At 49.7% G+C, this 18,588-nt stretch overlaps 1 protein-coding gene across 2 annotated transcripts in view; it reads right to left on the bottom strand.

Moving 5' to 3' along the window:
* The window catches only part of LOC147726001 (uncharacterized), a 501,842-nt gene that overhangs the window by 338,855 nt on the left and 144,399 nt on the right, over window positions 1–18,588 (bottom strand). For both annotated transcript variants that reach the window (XM_086960119.1, XM_086960118.1), the window contains exon 3: window positions 17,484–17,624. In XM_086960119.1, the coding sequence (XP_086816245.1) occupies window positions 17,484–17,624 (141 nt within the window). The remainder of the gene's footprint in view (window positions 1–17,483; window positions 17,625–18,588) is intronic.

Genomic DNA, 18,588 nt, shown 5'->3' with positions numbered 1-18,588 from the left:
CGGGGGGGCGGGAACGGCGCACGGACAGCGGGAGGGGGAGGGGGCCGGGAACGGCCACAGGACAAAATACAGAAACTTACAAAGTGAAAACACATTTATAAACAAAATGCTCCTTACGTGATCGCTTCGTGGGAACTCGAATCTTGCAGCCAACTCCAACAACAGCCACTTGTAAAAGGAAGAAAACAGGCCGACTCGAAAAAAAAAAAATAACACACCCCCACTGCCGCGATGACGAACAGAAGTGGGTGGAAAGGGAAAAAAAAAAAAAAAAAAAATCGAGTAACGCCCCCGAATCTGGTCCGGCCTTGACGGACAGATCCGGCTCCCAATGGCTAGCCTCCATTTATGGAGCTAGCCAATGGGAGCCGGGGGGCGTTCCCGAAGCCCATATTGTAAACAAAAGATTTCACCTGCGGCGAAAAGCTGCGCACAAGTGCGCAGCCTTCGGCCAGGCGAAACCTAAAAAGGTGCTGCCAGCGCTTTGAGAAGCAAGTCCTGTTCTAGAAACGGTTTCCTTTTCTACGCAACCTTCTTTTGAGTGCATGGTGGAACACTTTTCTCAGAATTAACAACAACAGAGGGAGCATCCATTTGCTGTGACTAAACTTTGGAACACCTTACCCATCCACATTGCTGGATCTGAAAATCTTTTGGCTTTTCGTAGCCATCTGAAAACATGGCTTTTTTCATCTTAGCCTTAGGTTCATTTTACCCCAATTTTCCTCTTTGTGTTGATGTCTCCTGATGGCTTAGCTGTGCTTTAGAAATTCTTTTTAATTTAATTTAATGTAATCCTCTTGTAAGTGGATTATTTAAGGGGGAGTGTATTTATTTTTCTAAAACCAACCTCCTCTCCCTATTGTTCAATCCTGGAAGTTAAGGCTTTGAAGATGTCGCAGCATAAAACATTGCTTGCACTGCTCCCGCGAATCATCAGAGTAGTTGAGCTTCTAGCCACAGGTAGAGCGTTCAAGAGAGATGTAGTGTATTTTGTAAAGCGCACAGCTGCCCCAACGGGGCGTCCGGGCACTGCATAACGCTGTGGAACCCTTCCTGGCTCTCCCTGTGAGATGCCGCTTCTGGCACCCCCAAGGTGAAGCCAGGCATCCCAGTGTTGTAGGGGCCATTGTGGAGATTAAGCAAGCTATTGCCCAGAGTTGCAGCGTGGGACCCATGATTAGAGTAGGCGCCGAGGCGAGAATTATCGAGTCCGTGGACATTGAGCCCAAGACCCTGCCACGTCGGGACTTGAACCCTGGTCCCGGGCCTGATCTCTGCTTCAGAGTCTGCTGCTCTAACCAGTGAGCCACACTTCTCCACTCCAGAGATTATTTCTCCTAGTTATGAAGACAGCTGGTGACTGGGAAAAGGTGTCATAAGCCCAGAGTGTGGCGATTGTTCCAAAGAATGACCCCAAAACTACAGTCGTCCAAAAGCTAAAGATAGGACTGGTTCAAGTCCAGGGTAGGCCGGGAATGTATAAGGATAAGGACAAAGAGAGGCCAGAGCAGAGCTCTTCTCAGGGACTTCCTCACACGTGGTAGAAATCGGAGATACTGTTGCCTCTAGGTGGAGTAGGAGAGCTCATCACTTCCACCTCATCAGCTGAAGTTCAGTAGCATTAAATAAGGTGGATGTGGTATTAAACGTACACTACTGTTGAGCCCATCGCCATTTTAACATGGTTTACCGCTATTTAAAGTTACTGAGGATTCCCAGAATGACATGACGGAATGATTCCAGCATGTTAATATATAAAAGAGCTGGAGAATCCACAGGATTATCTCACAAAACACCGGTCTATAATTTTTAACACAACAAAATGATAATTCATCCTTAACAGCCTATACAGTCACTACCATATACTTGTCACAATGACTATGGAGAAGTGTGGCTCAATGGTTAGAGCGGCAGACGCTGATGCAGAATTCTAGCCCGGGACCAGGGTTCAATTCCCCGCCTCGACGGGTCTTGGGCTCAAAAATTCCACGGACCTGATAATTCACGCCTCGTGCCTATTTCAATCATGGAGTCCCACTCTGCAACTCTGGGCAATAGCTTGCTTTACCACATCGCTGCTCTGGTTATTTTTCCCCTGTGCTGGAAATTCCAATTCTTCTTTATTTACAGCTCAACTGTGCCTCATGACGAGCTGAGCTCGTCATGAGCATGGAAGGGGTTAATCTCCACAACGGCCCCCACAACGCTAAGGATGCCTCGCCTCCACCTTGGAGGTGCCCAGGAGTGGACTACTCACAGGGAAAGCCAGGATGGGTTCCACAGCGGTATTCGTATAAGCGCCTTGAGTGCGGGTGAGTAGTGCGCTATACAAGTATCAATTTACATTTAATTTTTTTTTACTATGATCTATGGCTTATCAATTCAACAAGGGGGACGGGGAGATACTGTTCCAATGGAAAAAGAAGACTAGGTTATGGACAGTACGCCAAGAGCTATCCAAAGGACTGTCTCTTGTTGCCCTCACACACCCCTAGGGATGTTATGTTTCATCATCGAGTGGTTGCTCCTCGTTGAGCCGGCGCTGCAATGCCCTACGGGCCCCCGAAGGAGCACTTTGGCAGAGATCTTTTTGCTGTTAATCCCGGCTGATGAGTGAGAGGGTGTCCAATCAATGGTGTGGCCGTGATTTTGAAAAAAATGTGTATTAAAACTGTCAAAGTGATGTCAAATCACTCTTTAATATAAAGACTCCATGGAAATAACTAAAACCCAGAGTTGGTTACTATGGGTGTATGATGTACCTGAGTAGCTCAATAGCTGCAGGTAAGGTAAAATCGAGTCAACATGTTTCGCGTCCATGTGCTCTGAAAATGACCTATGGCGCTTCTTAAGGACCAGAAAGGAAATGGGTCTACTCCACATCTATAATCTGTTACAAGAGGTGCCCCTCGAGAATGGAGTTACCTACTTTTTCAAAATTAGAATGATTGTCCAAGCCAGAGAGAATGAGATGAAAACAATAAAAGACACCAATACAGAGGTTATTGCATATCTGGAAAGGAACTTTACACATTTCCTGCATAAAAGTTCTGTTCTGCGCCACATGCATAACAATTCGGTTTGGAGGAATGAGTTGTCTAATGAATATTGGGTTCAGTGGTTCAGCTTTTAACTTTTCTCTCCCACACCATGGTAATTGCTCAGTTCTTCCTCCCCCTGCACGGTCATGCCACGATGATAGTCTGCTCTTTGGATGACCATATACTAAGAGGACATATCATCGTATAGGGAAGCCTCAGCAGAATCCATGCGGTATTTGGGGAATGCATCATCTTCCTGGCATGTGCGATCTGAATCAGAGTGTGTGTGCCTATGTGGAGACCTACGTAATGTGATGTGTCGCACACTGTTATAGGTTTCATAGGCATTGGCAAGATGCCAATTCCAGGCAGATAAGAACCTTCAAAATGTGCTTTACTATGCTAGATTATGGTGGTCTGGCCGGTGATTTGGGTTCTACATAGCCAGTGTTCATGTCAGTATGTATTGTTAGGTCTCGCCTACGCAGCGCGCATGGGCTACGTAGGAGGAGACTTTTTGAAATCGATTAGCTTTTTCGCCAAAAATGTAAATGTAAATGTAAATGTATTTGAGCTTATATAGCGCACAGCTACCCACAAAGGGTTTCCCGGCGCTTGCTTAGGGAACCCGTCCTGGACACGCATTGCATTGCTTTCAATGGCAACGCATGCACATTTGGCGATTCCCTTACCGGAGCGAGCTTTGGCAACATCTGTTTGTAATTAACTTGCAAACAGATGGTGCACCTGCTTGCTCCCGCAAGGGAAACGCTGTGTGTGCTCTCGGCCGCACTTCCCCTACCCCGCCCCCCTCAGCTGCATTCCTCGCATTCCACAGCGTTTTGCCTGCAGGAGCGAGCAGTGCCTCCTGCCTTGCGCCTTCCTTCTTCCCTCCTCGCCTCCCTTCCCACCTTCCTCTTCGCTCCACGCACCTCCAGCAGCCCCTCTATTGCAAGACTTAACCGGGGTGGAGGTACCAGGCAGGCCACCCAGCGGGTCTTCTTTATCAGGTACAAGGTACAGTGGGGAAATAGAGCCTCATGTTCAGCCTCCTCCTCCTCTTGGCACCCACACAGTGCACCAGGCTGCCGTGGGAGATACAGCTGTCCATCAATCATGCCACAGAGTGTGCCATCCGCCATGATGCCTGTCAGAGGAGGCAATGCGGGTCACTGCCGGGTTGGCCTGGCTTACAGTTCCAGGAGTCCCAGCCGCGAACACTGTGCCCGCAGCCACAGGGTGCATTAGATAATTTGGGAAGTGGGGGTTTGTGCAACATGGCGACTCTACACCCAGCTGTGCCAGTGATTGAACACCCAATGCCTCTGTGCCCGCGCTGGCCACACAGCAGACCGAGGGGGAAAGTGCGAGTGGGCATCCTTCACCGTGGGGCCCGCTCCCAGTGGAGCACCTCCACTTTCCCCCAGTGATGGGGTGATCGGGGCCCGGGGTGACTGAACTTCGGGGCCTGTCACATGCTTGAGTAGAGTGAATGGCGCGCAGCAACAGGCTGAGAAGCCTGTGGCTCCTCCATCCAGCTTGCATCTGTTCCGAGGCGCTTGTGTGATATTAAGCTGTAAGGTCACATCCAGTGCTGATGTTTATAAGGAGCCAGGTGCGGTGTCTGCCTGATAGGAAGAGCACCTGGCTTGGGTTAATAATGAGGGCGTAGGACGCCTTAGGAGGGTCCCTCTCCGTCCCGGTCTGTGTTTTGATGCTCTCTGGGTGCAGTATTTAGCTCCTAATCCCACCTGGTCCCCTTTTTCTCTATTGGCAGAAGAGAGCGTGTCACTGTTAAGTAATAATTGTAAAGCCTTGACTTTATGAACGGTGAGCATGCAGGCGGGCCTGTGCGCTTCTTGGCGCCTCTTCATCAACCTGATGCCCCTGTTTAGCCCGTGTTGTGCCTCCCGCTTGTCCTAGAGGAGGAGCGGACATTCACTGGTGGGAGCTCCTCTCCAAGATGGGCAGGAGGCCGTTTCGGGTGGATGCTGTGGTGTTGGGAGGGGGCTCGCGTCTCTTGTGGCTGAAGACAATAAATAGGTGCAAACGCAGCTCAAAAGTACTGCCTGACAGTTAACACTGTTTAATTTACGTAAATGTATCCCAAGCAGCTCCTGCCAGAAGCGTGCTGGTCGTGGTTTTACCTTATTCGGCGCCGTTCAAGAAAGGTTATTGCATATTTGGCCTCCACATGGTTTTCATGTTCTGTGTAATGCAGTAGTATTGACCTGGCGATCTGACGTCAGTAACTGCGTGTGGGGCACCTGGGGGCAGGTACTGCGGTACCGAATTGATGGAGCCTTTGATTGTACGTCCTGGCACCAACCGAGGCCGGGCCACAGGCCGCCTGACGCTCACCGGCTGCTGAGGCCTGGATTCAAACTGATAAAGGCCCCTGTTGTGCACAGCTGGCCTTTGGTCGAGTAGAGTCCTGGGCGAAGCCACACTTGGCACGCCTCCTCTTGAATTACCTCTGGGCCCCAGGCTGGAGTGGGTCTTCTGCAGTCAGCTTCTACACCCCTATTGGGGTGGGGGAGGCGGGGAGGGGGCCTGGGCGTGGGCCAAGGGAGCACACACTAATGGCTGGCCCTCTTACAGGGAGTGTAACTTCCCTTCTGTGCATTACACAGGGATAGGGTTCCTGGTTTCCTTTTTCATATCCCTTTATGTTAAATTGCATTTCTTACCAAACTTCCAAACACCTCTGGCAAAACTCTTATAAGGTCCCAGAGGCGAGGCCTATTGGCTATGGCATTGCTTGTTTTTGTCTGACATCACTGCTTTTCAACTATAAACCACTATGAATATTAAGTTATTTAAAATGTTGTTTACGCAATACGACTGCTCCTGCAAGCGCAGCAATCCTATGCCTCAATCTTAATGGATGAGGCTAGACAAGCGTGGCTGGCCACACGGAACAGGGTTTACCAGTGGGGCGATAAGCCCTGCACCATGCTCCATAGGCTGTGTCAACAAACCCTGCAGCCGATCACTCTACCGGGCCTCACCGATGGGGAGGGGACTGCCATAACGGACCCTGCGACTCTTGCGGCGAGCTTTGCCGGCTACTATGCGGAGCAATATGCTCCCCGGGACAGTCTCCCACCGGATGCGATTGACAAGTTCATCGCTGACCTTCCACCCGGTGTGATATCAGACGATGCCAGGAAAGCCCTAGACCTCCCCTTGACGGCGGAGGAACTGGGTGATGCGCTGGGGCAACTCAACACAGGTAAGGCGCTCGGACCGAGTGGATTCCCCAGTGAATTTTACAACAAATTCCACCTGCAGCTAGGACCGCACTATAGGCGGGCGTTGGAGGCAGCACGGGAACGGGGTAGCTTGCCGGCGGACTGGCGTCAGGCTGAAATTGTCGTTTTTCAGAAGCCGGGTAGCCCCCCGACCGACATGAGTCATATCGCCCCATATCTTTGCTCAACTTTGAAGCCAAATTATTGGCCAAAGCGTTGGCGAACCGCCTTCTCCCATATGTCGCAGACTCGGTTCACCCGGATCAAGTGGGCTTCATGCCGCATAGAGCGACACGACACAACATCAGACGTGCACAGGCGGCGGTGGACGCTATGGGGGCGACTGGAGAACGGGCAGCGCTACTGCTTGCAGACATTGACAGGGCGTTCGACTCGGACAGCTGGACGTACCTCTTCGCCTTTTTGCCGCGCCTCAACCTGGGCCCTGTGTTTGTTTCATATGTTAGGCTGCTATACACGGACATCACCGCTTCGGTGCGTATCTCAGGGGCGATTTCGGAGAAATTCCCAGTTGCCAAGGGGACCCGACAGGGATGCCCCCTATCCCCTTACCTCTTTGCACTGGCCATGGAACCATTGGCCGCGTGGGTGCGCATCGATGCACAGCTTCGTGGCTTTGTGTGGGGGGCGTGACTCTCGGACAGAATCGCGTTATATGCGGACGATGCCCTCTTCTTTATGACTGATCTTAACCGCTCTGGCACTCGAATATTGGAAATAATGCGTATCTTTGGAGAAGTGTCGGGACTCTTCCTCAACCCGCGCAAATCGACCCTGTGGGTGCTGGGCGGAGAGTCGGAGACATACCCCTGGGCATCGGCCCTACAGGTGGCGGTCGGTGGTCTAAAATACCTAGGAGTCTTCCTGTCTGAGTCTGCCGCAATTGCATGAGAGCGCAACGTGCTGCCGGTGTGGGACAGAGTCCAATCGGACATCAAAACCTGGTCTTGCATGCCTCTCAATATCTATGGCAGGTCCGCAATATTTAAAATGGTCGCCCTCCCACTGCTCCTGCACCAACTGCAGAACCATCCACATAGGATCGACCCACAGTGGTTCAGTCAAGTTAATTCAGTACTGTGCTGCTTTCTGTGGGCGGGGGGTGCTTCTAGGGTGGCGCTGCGGACTTGCTTCTTATCCACGTACTGTGGAGGTCTAGCTACATCGGACCTTCTGTCCTACTATCAGGCCTCCCACTTGTTGGTTCTGAACGAGTGGTGGTACGGCGATCACAACGACCCAGCATACGCACTGGAACACTTCATGATGGGTGATGCCACGCTACATACGCTGTTGTACTCAGTCGGGCGGCGGAAGAAATTGCTGCAGGTCACTCAGGTGGTCTTCATGATCTGGAGACAGGTGCTGCGCCGCATGGGCTGGTGGGGTAGGCTGACAGCGGAAACCCCACTATGGAACAATGGACAGCTCCCCGCACTGGCCTCGCTGTCGGGGTTTGGGTGCTGGGACTACATTGGGATTTCGTCACTTGGTCATGTTCTTACTGGGACTACCCTCAAATCCTTTCAAGACCTCAGCTCCGAATTCAACATGCCCAAGACCCAATTCTTTAAATATCTACAATTCCGTCATGCACTTGCACCGAGTCTGGTGGGGCTAGACCAACTTCCTGAATTTAGCCCTGTGGAAGCTAAGCTCTTCATGGGAGATCTGAGAGATAAGAAAGTCTCCAAAATATACCAAACGCTTGTCACTCATTGCTCCTCTTCTCTCCTGTCGTTGAAGGCCTCCTGGGAAACGGATATTGGCCCTTTGGATGAGGATGACTGGAGGGAGGCCCTGGAGTCCCCCCGTGGGGCTGCCATAGCTGTGCGACTCCAGTTCATACAGTTCAAATACCTACATAGGGCCTATTACACCAGGGAGAGACTGTGGAAGGCTGGCCTCATTGCTACCCCGGAATGCCTGCGCTGTGGGACAGAGAGGCACGCTGCTACATACTGTGTGGTCCTGTGTGGGTCTGACCCGATTCTGGAATGGGGTGTGGAATTGTTTGTCAGAGGTACTGGGGTGGGACCTTCCTAGTACGCCCAGGTTGGGTCTTCTGCATGTCCTGGAGAATGTAGGTGGAAACATCTACAAGCGTCACCTCCTGTTGCTGGGCCTAGTCGTGGCCAAGCGGGATCTGGCAAGGGCATGGAAGAGTGACCGTGCTCCCCCACTTAGCGCCTGGAAAGCGGGCTTGGACTTTCTCATGGGGTTAGAATTGCCAGTGCTTGAGGCCAGGGGATGCCCCCGGAAACACTACAAGATCTGGAAGCGGTGGGCGGATTACAGGGGGTTGACCTTGGAGCCCCCAATTGACTTAGATGATGGACTGCCTGCCGATGGTGACCTCGGGGCCTAGGAGGGTATTTGATGCCTACTGTGCTCTAACTGTATACTGCAGCTGAAAGTGAGCACGTGCGCTGGGTTAGGGTGGGATAAGGGGTGGGCAGCGGGGGGTTTTGGGGTAGTTGGCGGGGTAAGGGGGTGTGGGAGGGGGGCGATTTAAGCGTTTAGGCTATGTATACATCCTGCTATATGTTTGCCAATGACATTGTCCTCCTGATTGTGGAGAACTGTACATATGCTATGCCTAAACATTTAATAAACGCAGTTGTGAAAAAAAATGTTGTTTATATTTCGATGTCAAAGACTAACTCTACTCTGTCTTCAAGGTGGAATGAAGGAAGTTCCCCCTAGACTCTTTTTGATGCATCCGCATGCTTGTCCTCATGTCAGGGAGAGAGAGTCCTTGGTCCTCGATGCATGCTTCTGCAGGACTTTAATGAAAACCGCCCTCTTGAGCCAAAACCCAGCTTGCACTCAATCTCCTCGACTACTTTTTGAGGTTGATGCTCTCAAGACTGATACCCAAAGCCTTTAGTAGATTCCAGGCTTTCTTAGGCAGTCTTTGCCTTGGGTTGTAGATTTCATTGGAGAATGCATTGGAGAATGCTGCTCTCCAATGAGAAAGTGGGGATGTGCTCTCCAGTGCATCAATAATGGCAGAAAGCCTCCTGTCCCTCCCATATTCTCCTGAATCAGGGTCTCTGGATTCCTTTGCGTGGACTCAGAGCCTGCTGGTCTATGGCACAGAATGGTTTCTCTGCAGTGAAACACAATCTACACACAACTACCCTTGGTTTGATCCTACCGTAGGAAGGGATTGTACGATGAGTGCAGCATGTTTAAGGGACCGCTGCATTGCAAATGGAACAGAATGGAAAATGGTAGTTTTCCCCAAAAAAAGCGAGACATCCATATACAACTCAGCCCAGAATATTCAAAGAAATAACGACACCAAGATGCTTCCGTGCGTTCCGTGTCGTTCCAGGACTTCTTTGGTTGCTGGCTCTGCCTCCAGTGTCGTCTTCAATCGTCTTTTAGCTCTAGGAAAAAACTTTAGGTGCACATTTTCCAACTGAACATTCAGAAAACAAGTCCTGTCGGAAATAATAAATATAATGTGGTGTCTGTGTCTTTGTGTAATGCAGGTTTCGTACAGCATATTCAAAAGCAACCTTCTGAAAAAATATTTTTAGGTCTCGCTCTCGAGACCTATTGTTGTTGAGATGCCTCTCAAGGGAGACAGCTCGGGGGATGCGTCGATTTGAGTCTGTGGACGCGCTTCGCTTACGCCTGGCTTGCATGCCGTAACGGCGCGCGCACACACACAGCCAGCCCCCCCTGCACACACACACACAAGCGCGCGCGCACTGCACACACACACACACACGCACGCGAACACACACACACACACACCCAACCAACTAAACCCCCTCTTCCCCGCCGCCGTCGGAGGTCCATTGTGGGACTTGACACCCATGGTGTTCCGGGGCAGAGTCCTGCTGGTCACTTACCTGCATGCCCCTTTAGATCGCCCTCTGTACTCAGAGCGGCACAGAGAGGGGCTGGCGCCGTGTCGTGTTTACTGCAAGAAGCTGCTTATTCCACGACACTTCCGTTCTGCCACGCCCACTTCCGGTTTGGGATAGCTGCGCTTCTCCAGAGAGTACAGGCAGCAGAACATACTCGAATAAAGCGAAAACAACCCCCAATCCAACATGGCGGTGCGATTACCTCGAGTCCTCGGATCTGTTTGTTGATTTCCTCTCACGCATCAAGAGAAACTTACTGCCCAAATTAATGGAGAGGCTTCAAGCCAGATTATATGCCTCTTGCCACTGCACATGCTTTTGTGATCCATTGTAATTTGTTTGACTGAGATGGCTGTGAAGCAAGACTACATCTCTTTGGCTGTGTTGTGTGGTTAATCGGAATCCTGCAACCGAAATCAAGGTTTCTTTCATCAAACCGTCTGAGTGGTGGCTTTATGTAGGTGCATTGCCAATCCTTTATTCAGTCGCGGGACCTTTATAAAAGCTGCCATCAAGAATTTTACGTAGATCGGCGTAGCGCAGCTTTACTGTTGGTATTTCTCCTTGGCAGTGCCACACCATTCCCTCCAAGTCCTCTCCCTGCTCTCCTTACCCTCCTTCACCTCTCCCTCCTCCACATTCCCTCCTCCCTTGCTTAGGCTTGCTCCAGACAGAGCGGACGTTTCTGCTGCTCGGCGTGTCGGCCTGCGGTGCCCCGGGGCATGAACACCTTGGAGGAATGCAGGCCGTGATCTGTCTGCCTCCGAGGGGGTTTCCTTCTAAATAAGGTTATTACCAAACTTGTCCTTTGACTTGGTGAAAAAAGAAATCTAAATAGGGAGCATTCTTAAAATACTACACAGGAGCACGTGCCTGTTCGAATGGCTCGGCACACATGGCGGTGCCTTTGAGGAATGCTCTTAGGGAGTGATGGTGACATTGAGGCCGCCTCCACGGCTCTCTTTGGTTATGCCGGGGCCCCTACCTGCCCTGTCATTATCCACTTAGTGAGGAGGCTGTGCCGACTTTAATTGCAGCTGTCAGGTTGCAACATTAACACAGAACGTCGGAATCCTGGCGTTGATGATGGCACCGAGCCCAGCCTATGGTGTGCGGAGCTATGTGGCATTCCTGTGGTTTGCGAAGCTATGCGGCATTCCTGTGGTGTGCGAAGCTATGCGGCATTCCTGTGGTGGCTTTCGATCCAGAGGCAACAGTCTTCTGCCATGTGGCTGTCGCAGTGAGCGAGTTTTTTTTTGTCTCCTTTAAAGGGTAGTTGACTAGTTGTGTCAATGGGACAGGAAAGTTACTTTTTAATTGGGAGTCTGCTTAATTTGCGGATTGAAGTGCAGGGTTGTAGTTTACAAGGTTTGATTGGCAAACAGGGCGGTTGGTTGATGTATTGAATGCTTTACAGGTCCTTGTTTCTTTCGGAAGACCTGTAGGCCTTGCCCACATTTGATTAGTACCCACATACAGCTTGGTTAATGCACCAAATTCTCAGTCTTTGCTTAAAGACATCTCTGCCTTTGCATCCGAGGGTTGGCTTGCTGCACAGCCTGCTAGGCAACATTTGAGCTGTATCAAGCTTTGCCATAAAATAACTAAATCACTGTACTCTGGAGGTCATGCACAGCTCTGCAAGCAAGCCGTCTTATGTTCCTGCCATGACTCTGCAGTTAGGTTTAGGGATCGCTCGATCATTCGATAAAGCATCTTACTTCTGACCAGCACTTTACTTTGGCAGTTAATGTCTAAACTTCATGCACACCTCCTCAAGTGGATACCATTCCTGACCAATAGCTTCTTTTCCAATCTGTGACACCCGTAATGAACCATCCTATCGCACCCACCCTGCAGATCCCAGGTCTTTTACTGGCGGGAGCTCAATGCACAACAGATCCAGGACTCTTTCCTTTTAGCCTGCAGCTGCTTTCTCTGTCTTAGTACATAGATTATTGTACATCAGCCACTGGGCTTTATTCCTGTTATGCTGCACCCCTTGTGGTACCAGTACAGAACCCAACGCATGGGATTGAAGCACAGGGGAAGCCTAAAACTGGCGTTCTTCAGTACCGCTTTTATGATCTTCAGAGGCCCTTGGTGAGTCAGTACAGTGAGCTCACACCCTGCTTTTTGAGTGTGCTTTGTTCCTGGTGTGCCTCAGTTTCACTACTGGAATTTGTGTAGAGTTCTGGCCGATGAGATTACCTCTTTAATTGAATGCTGCACCCCTTGTGAATGGATACAATGGACACACTCATTATGCTCTTCAAGTGGCTTGCCTCTTGTGACAAGGTGGGGGTCTCTTCTTGATTTTCTGTAGGAGCTCCTCTGAACATTTGATCTGGTGCGAGCTCCTCCTTTTGGGGTGGCAATAAAGAGGTGTACTTGCCGCTCTGACAGAAATCAGGAGGACCTTACTAATGGGGAAGCCATCCCTTTGCCAGTAAATATGTAGGGTATTCAACTGTGATTGTGTGTGCACTGAGAAAATGTAAGGTAGCTGCTGTCTACTCCCCTTTCTCAGGACATTGATACCACTGCCTGCGAGTTCACAAGCACCATATCTAGGGCTGTGGACACTCTCGCCCCGCTTAAATCCCACTACTGTGCCAGGAAACGCCCGTCAGCGCCCTGGTACTCAGAATCCCTTAGACTGCAGAGACAGGAGTGTAGAAGACAAGAAAGGTTCTGGAGAGTCCAGCCTGATGCCGATCAACGGACCAAGCATAAAAATCTCATTAAGAGCTATAAAGCAGCGGTGTTAGCCGAAAAGCAAACTTACTTCTTCAATCTCACCTCATCCTTCACTTACCCTGGAGATCTTTTTAAGGTGGCAGACACTCTATCTCTCGTCCAACATCCTGATCCCATAGTTCCCTCGCAAGAACTCTGTGATCAGATCTCCACCTTCTTCCACACTAAAATATTGGACATTTACACTGCACTCCAGACTCATAATCTTACCCATGCTCCTTCTCCCAGTCTAGAGCATATCCCATTCTCCAATGAAACCTACTCCAGTTTTCCCCTGCTCACGATTGAGGCCCTCGACAAGCTTCTGGACTTGATTAATTCAGGATCTCCCCTCGACCCCTGCCCGCTTAAAATCTTAAAAAACTGCAGGGAGACCTTGCTTCCCCCTTTGTTGGAAGTTATGAATAGGGCTATCTCCAGCGGATCATTTCCAGCATCCTGGAAGACTGCCATCGTTAAGCCCCTTCTGAAAAAGGCCTCTTTGGATCCTGGGTCTCTGAAGAACTTTCGTCCCATCTCCCTCCTTCCTGCTCCAGCCAAGATGCTGGAGGCTCATCTGAATTCCCATCTTAGCGCCTTTCTTGATAAGACCTGCCTGCTAGACCCTTCTCAGCATGGCTTTCGAAAGGCGCACAGCACAGAGTCAGCCCTCACAGTGGTGGTCAATAACATCCGTGCTAAGATCGACAGAGGTCAGACTACTCTTCTGATCCTGCTCGACCTTACAACCGCATTTGACACCCTGTCCCCTACCATCCTGGCCTCCCGTCTCAGGGAGACGGGGGTAGAGGGCTGGCTCTGAGCCTCCTCACTTCCTTCCTCAACCATCGGGAGCAAAGGGTCAAAATGGGTGACTTCCTTTCCACTGCCAAGCCTCTGCAGTGTGGGGTCCCGCAGGGCTCTTCTCTGAGCCCTACGCTTTTCAACGTTTACGTGGCCCCACTTGCTAGGCTTGTAAGAACTTTTGGATTGGAAGTGCTCTCGTACGCCGATGACACCCAGATCATGGTCTCTCTGTCGCAATCTGTCGAGACCACGGCCCTAAATTTTAGAAATTGCATGGAGACAGTGACAGGCTGGATGGGCTCGAACTTCCTCAAGTTAAACGGGGAAAAGACGGAGATCCTTGTCTTTGGTGGAAACAAGGAGGTTTGGTCAGCCGACTGGTGGCCACAGACACTGGGAACATGCCCCCAGCCCTCTCCAGTCGCCCGTAACCTGGGAGTCATATTTGACACCTCACTTGCTTTTGATAAGCAAGTTAACAGAACGGTCTCAACCTGTTGCGTGGTTCTCAGGGTGTAAGAAAACGTACCCACTATCTCTCTCCTGACGCCCGGAAACTGGTTTCTGTTGCCCTACTATCCTCGCGCCTGGACTACTGCAATGCCTTATACCTTGGCATGAGCAACAAACTAATCCATCGCCTGCAAGTCGTCCAGAACGCTGCAGCGAGGTTTGTCGTCAATGCCCCCAGACGCTCTTCAGGAACCTTGATCAGGAAAAATCTTCAATGGCTCCCTGTGTATGCCAGGATAAAATTTAAAATCCTGTCCATTACCCATCGGGCTCTTCATGGTGCTGGTGCTGAGGCCATCAGGACCCTTGTGTCAACCTATGTTCCTAGGCTTTGCGCTCGGCAAGTCAGAATTTGCTGACCGTCCCTCGAGTTGCTAAGGCGAGATGGGGAGGCAAGGCTTTCTCCTCCCTCGCTCCCAGAGTTTGGAACGAGCTCCCCTTGGATCTCAGGGACCAAGAATCTCTGGTCCTCTTCCGAAAGGGCCTTAAAACTCTGCTCTTCACTGAAGCCTACTCCTAGACTTCTATACTTTATACTTCTATATATATGTATCTGGCTATTTTCCATCATCTGCGCCTTGACGCCTTCGGGCAAAGTTGCGCATTAAAAATCCTCACTCAATCAATCAATCTGTCCAAGCAGAGAACATCAACTGGTACCACACTTTTTCTTCATGGCTCAATCTGGCTAATATACATGACTTTTCCTCAGAGCAATTTCCCTAACTCTCTACCAGTCAAGGGCACATCACCATGACAACCTTAGTGCATGGTATTCTTCCTCTGCCAATAAACAACCACCTCCTTCTTCATACTGTCTTTTATGGTGCTTTAAAAGGTAGAAAGCTTGCAATTCCAGTCGTACTTCTGATTCGCTGCACTCAAAACTTAAATGATGCTTTTGACATGATTAGCAGTTGGGGACCGCCTCTCTGCAGCATACCCGATATCCTCTAACCTCTATCCATCATGGTGTGAGAACAGTTAATATACAGCTCTAAGTATTTATTCGGAAAGGGATAAGTCATTAATATAAGAGGAAACCACAGTGGTGAAAACCCAGAATGTCTGAGGTGTTACGGCCTAAAATGTTATTTATTTATTAGCCTGCGTGGCAACAATATAATTTAATAGCCATGTAAGGAGCATGTTTTTCACCTTTTCTCAGAGGTCTTGATTCTTTGCGGTTACTGCTGGGTTTACTTGTTTTTTGCTGTAACCCATTTTACTGCTGCCTCTGTTCTCTCACCCCTTTTCCCCTGCTTTTACTCTCACATTCCTGCCTCTTCCCTTGCACCTTTTTCTGTAGGAAAACAATCCCATCCTTGGCCACAACTATATGTTCTCATTTCCGTGGTTTCCTTTTCCTAAAATCCTTCCTCCATTCCTGCATCGTCCTACCTGTTTTTCGTAACAACCTCTAGCTTTTCCTCCAATTGCACGTCTTCAATTTCTTATGCTTTATTCTCCATAATTTCTCTCTCTCTCGCCGCCTCACTCTCTACAAGGAGTCATCTCAGGAAAACGTATATTTGTCTTTTTGATGGATGTTTTAGCTAATCAAAACTAATCCGAGCCTCTGCAAACAGTGACTTGAAACCGTGGGCTGATGTGCCAGGCACGCTGCTATCTGCAGTCGGCCGGGCAGTGCCGCTGTGCCCCTAGTGTCGCAGCGCGGGCTCCGATAACGCCACTGCGTATCTCACCTACTTGGAAAAACAGGTACAGAAGGCAGCAGCCAGGAGCATGTCCCGGTATACATGATACTGTGGACCCTGAAGAACCAAGTCATGGCTGATGGCATTTATCTTGACATGTGACACAGACCCATGCTGTAAGGCACAGTGAAGACGCAGCCTCGCAGTGACAGCGCTCTCTTATGTTAGGATCTCGGTAGAGCAGTGTCTCACCCAAACACATGTTAAGAGTGGACATTTGTTGTTGTTGCAGTTTTATATTAGCGGGGAGGTTAAAGGATTTGCCCAAAATCACAGGGTGCTTGAGCCTCCCACCAGACTCAAACCTGGTTCCCCAGCTTGTAAGTCAGCTGCTCTAGCCGTTAAGCAACATCTTTAAATACTGAACCAAATATTTGCCTCCTAGTACATCATTCCCATTTTCCCGCTCCCCCTTGTACCCTTCTCCCCTCTGCCGTGCACCCTTCTCACCCTCCCCTTGCACCCTTCTCACCCTCCACTTGCAGCCTTCTCATCTCTCCCTTGCACCCTTCTTCCCTCTGCCTTGTACCCTTCTTCCCTCTGCCTTGCACCCTTCTTCCCTCTGCCATGCACCCTTCTCCCCCTCCCCCTTGCACCCATCTCCCCCTCCCCCTTGCACCCTTCTCCCTCTCCGCCTAGTACTCTTCTCCACCTCTGCCTTGTTATGGTATGTTGTGAAGTCCGAGCCCCTCCACACTCGATCTATCTATCTATCTATATCTATCGCCCTCACTCTATCCATCTATCTATCGCCCTCACTCTATCTATCCATCTCTCTATCGCCATCACTATCTCTCTATCGCCCTCACTCTATCCATCTCCCTATCGCCCTCACTCTATCTATCCATCTATCGCCCTCACTCTATCTATCCATCTATCTATCGCCCTCACTCTATCTATCCATCTATCTATCGCACTCACTCTATCTATCCATCTATCTAGAGCCCTCACTCTCTCTATCCATTTATCTATCTATCGCCCTCACTCTATCTATCCATCAATCTATCGCCCTCACTCTATCTATCCGTCTATCGCCCTCACTCTGGAGAAGTGTGGCTCACTGGTTAGAAGAGGCAGACCCGGATGCTGAGATCAGACCCGGGACCAGGGTTCAATTCCCGACGCGGCAGGGTCTTGAGACCAAAATGTCCACGGACTCAGTAATTCTAGCTTCGGTGCCTACTCGAATCACAGGTTCACACTCTGCAACTCTGGGCAATAGCTTGCTTAATCTCCACTATGGCCCCCCGCGGCGGGATGCCTGGCTTTCACCTTGGAGATGCCCAGTAAACGCAACAGTAGATGGCAGAAGAGAGCAAAGCATGCTATATTATGTAATCAGATGTTTCCTTGAATGTTTAATTGGGAAAACCGGTCATGTACTTTATTTTCCCTCATGGCTTTACATAGGACTAGACAAAACATGAAAACAAAACAGTATCTAGCTCAAAAAATGTCAAGGGCAAAATGCATCAATATATATTTTTGAATAAAACAACTTACCTCATTTGCACGGTACAAAATCAGCATGTCGGTTACTTTGCCAAATTGGGCACAAATTTGATGTACATCATTACCAGAGTAGCGACTCTTCGGCAATCCACACACATGAATGATCCTTTTAATATTTGCTTTCTTTTCTAACTGTAGAAATGAATAAAATGTATCACAGTTCTGTTTTTGTAAAACTATCATTTAAATAACATGTACAATTGTACTTTTAGCAGGTGTCAAACTAGAACCAGCCTAATTAAATCAACTGTATATTGTTTAAACAGTGCTAGAGTCTAAAAGCATAGCAAAAAAAGAAAAAATAGATCAAGACACTCTTGGGCAAGCATGTGCTGAGGAAATAACACACCTTACACTGAATAAAGGCGGAGGAAAGCAACAGATGATTTAGAAGTACCTGAGATATGCATTTTGGTTTGTTTAAATTCTACCCAACACAAAACGACATTCTAGCTCAACCGTATTTTCAACATGAGGGGACCCTGACACTTAGAGGGATTTTCATAAACTGCATTTTATAGTACTAAAAAAGTATTACACTATGCTATTCACAGGCCTACTTCAAAGTTTATGCCTCCACGTCTCCATACTTATATGTGCGGAGTTATCGGCCTCGACTGTGGAGTTTCCACAAATGTAATAATACGTTTTAGTATTAAATGTGGGAGATACCGCAATTGGGCTGGAGATCTCTGCATGATAATGGATAGAAAAAAACAAAAAAGTTTACTAAACTATAAAAAAAGAAAAAAGTCCCCCAAAACAATTTTATGTTAGAGAATATTGTGGGGGCGTGGCCAAGATGGCGGCGTGAGCGGACGGACGACTCTGGAGCTCCCGCCGACAGCCTTTTCCAGCACCGCCCTTTGGGTAGTTTTAGCACCAGTTGGCCCGTGCACGGGTGGCGGATCTGCCCGGGGTCCCTGTGGGCCGCTTTCCGGACCGGAGCAAGCATTGGTGGTGCAGTTTGGGACCGGCGGCCTGCGGAGGGCTGGAGCAGCGGTTCCGCCAGTGGAGAGAGGTGGGGGCGCTGTGACCGATTGCGGCGCTCCCGAGTATTGGAGCGGTGGCCTGAACAGCCCGGAGAACGGCGGTG

This window comes from Lissotriton vulgaris, chromosome 3_1 (genome assembly GCF_964263255.1).
Source record: "Lissotriton vulgaris chromosome 3_1, aLisVul1.2, whole genome shotgun sequence".
In the NCBI taxonomy this organism is placed as follows: Eukaryota; Metazoa; Chordata; class Amphibia; order Caudata; family Salamandridae; genus Lissotriton; species Lissotriton vulgaris.
The sequence above is the reverse complement of the archived record's forward strand: the minus strand, read 5'-3'. Positions and strand labels throughout refer to the sequence as shown.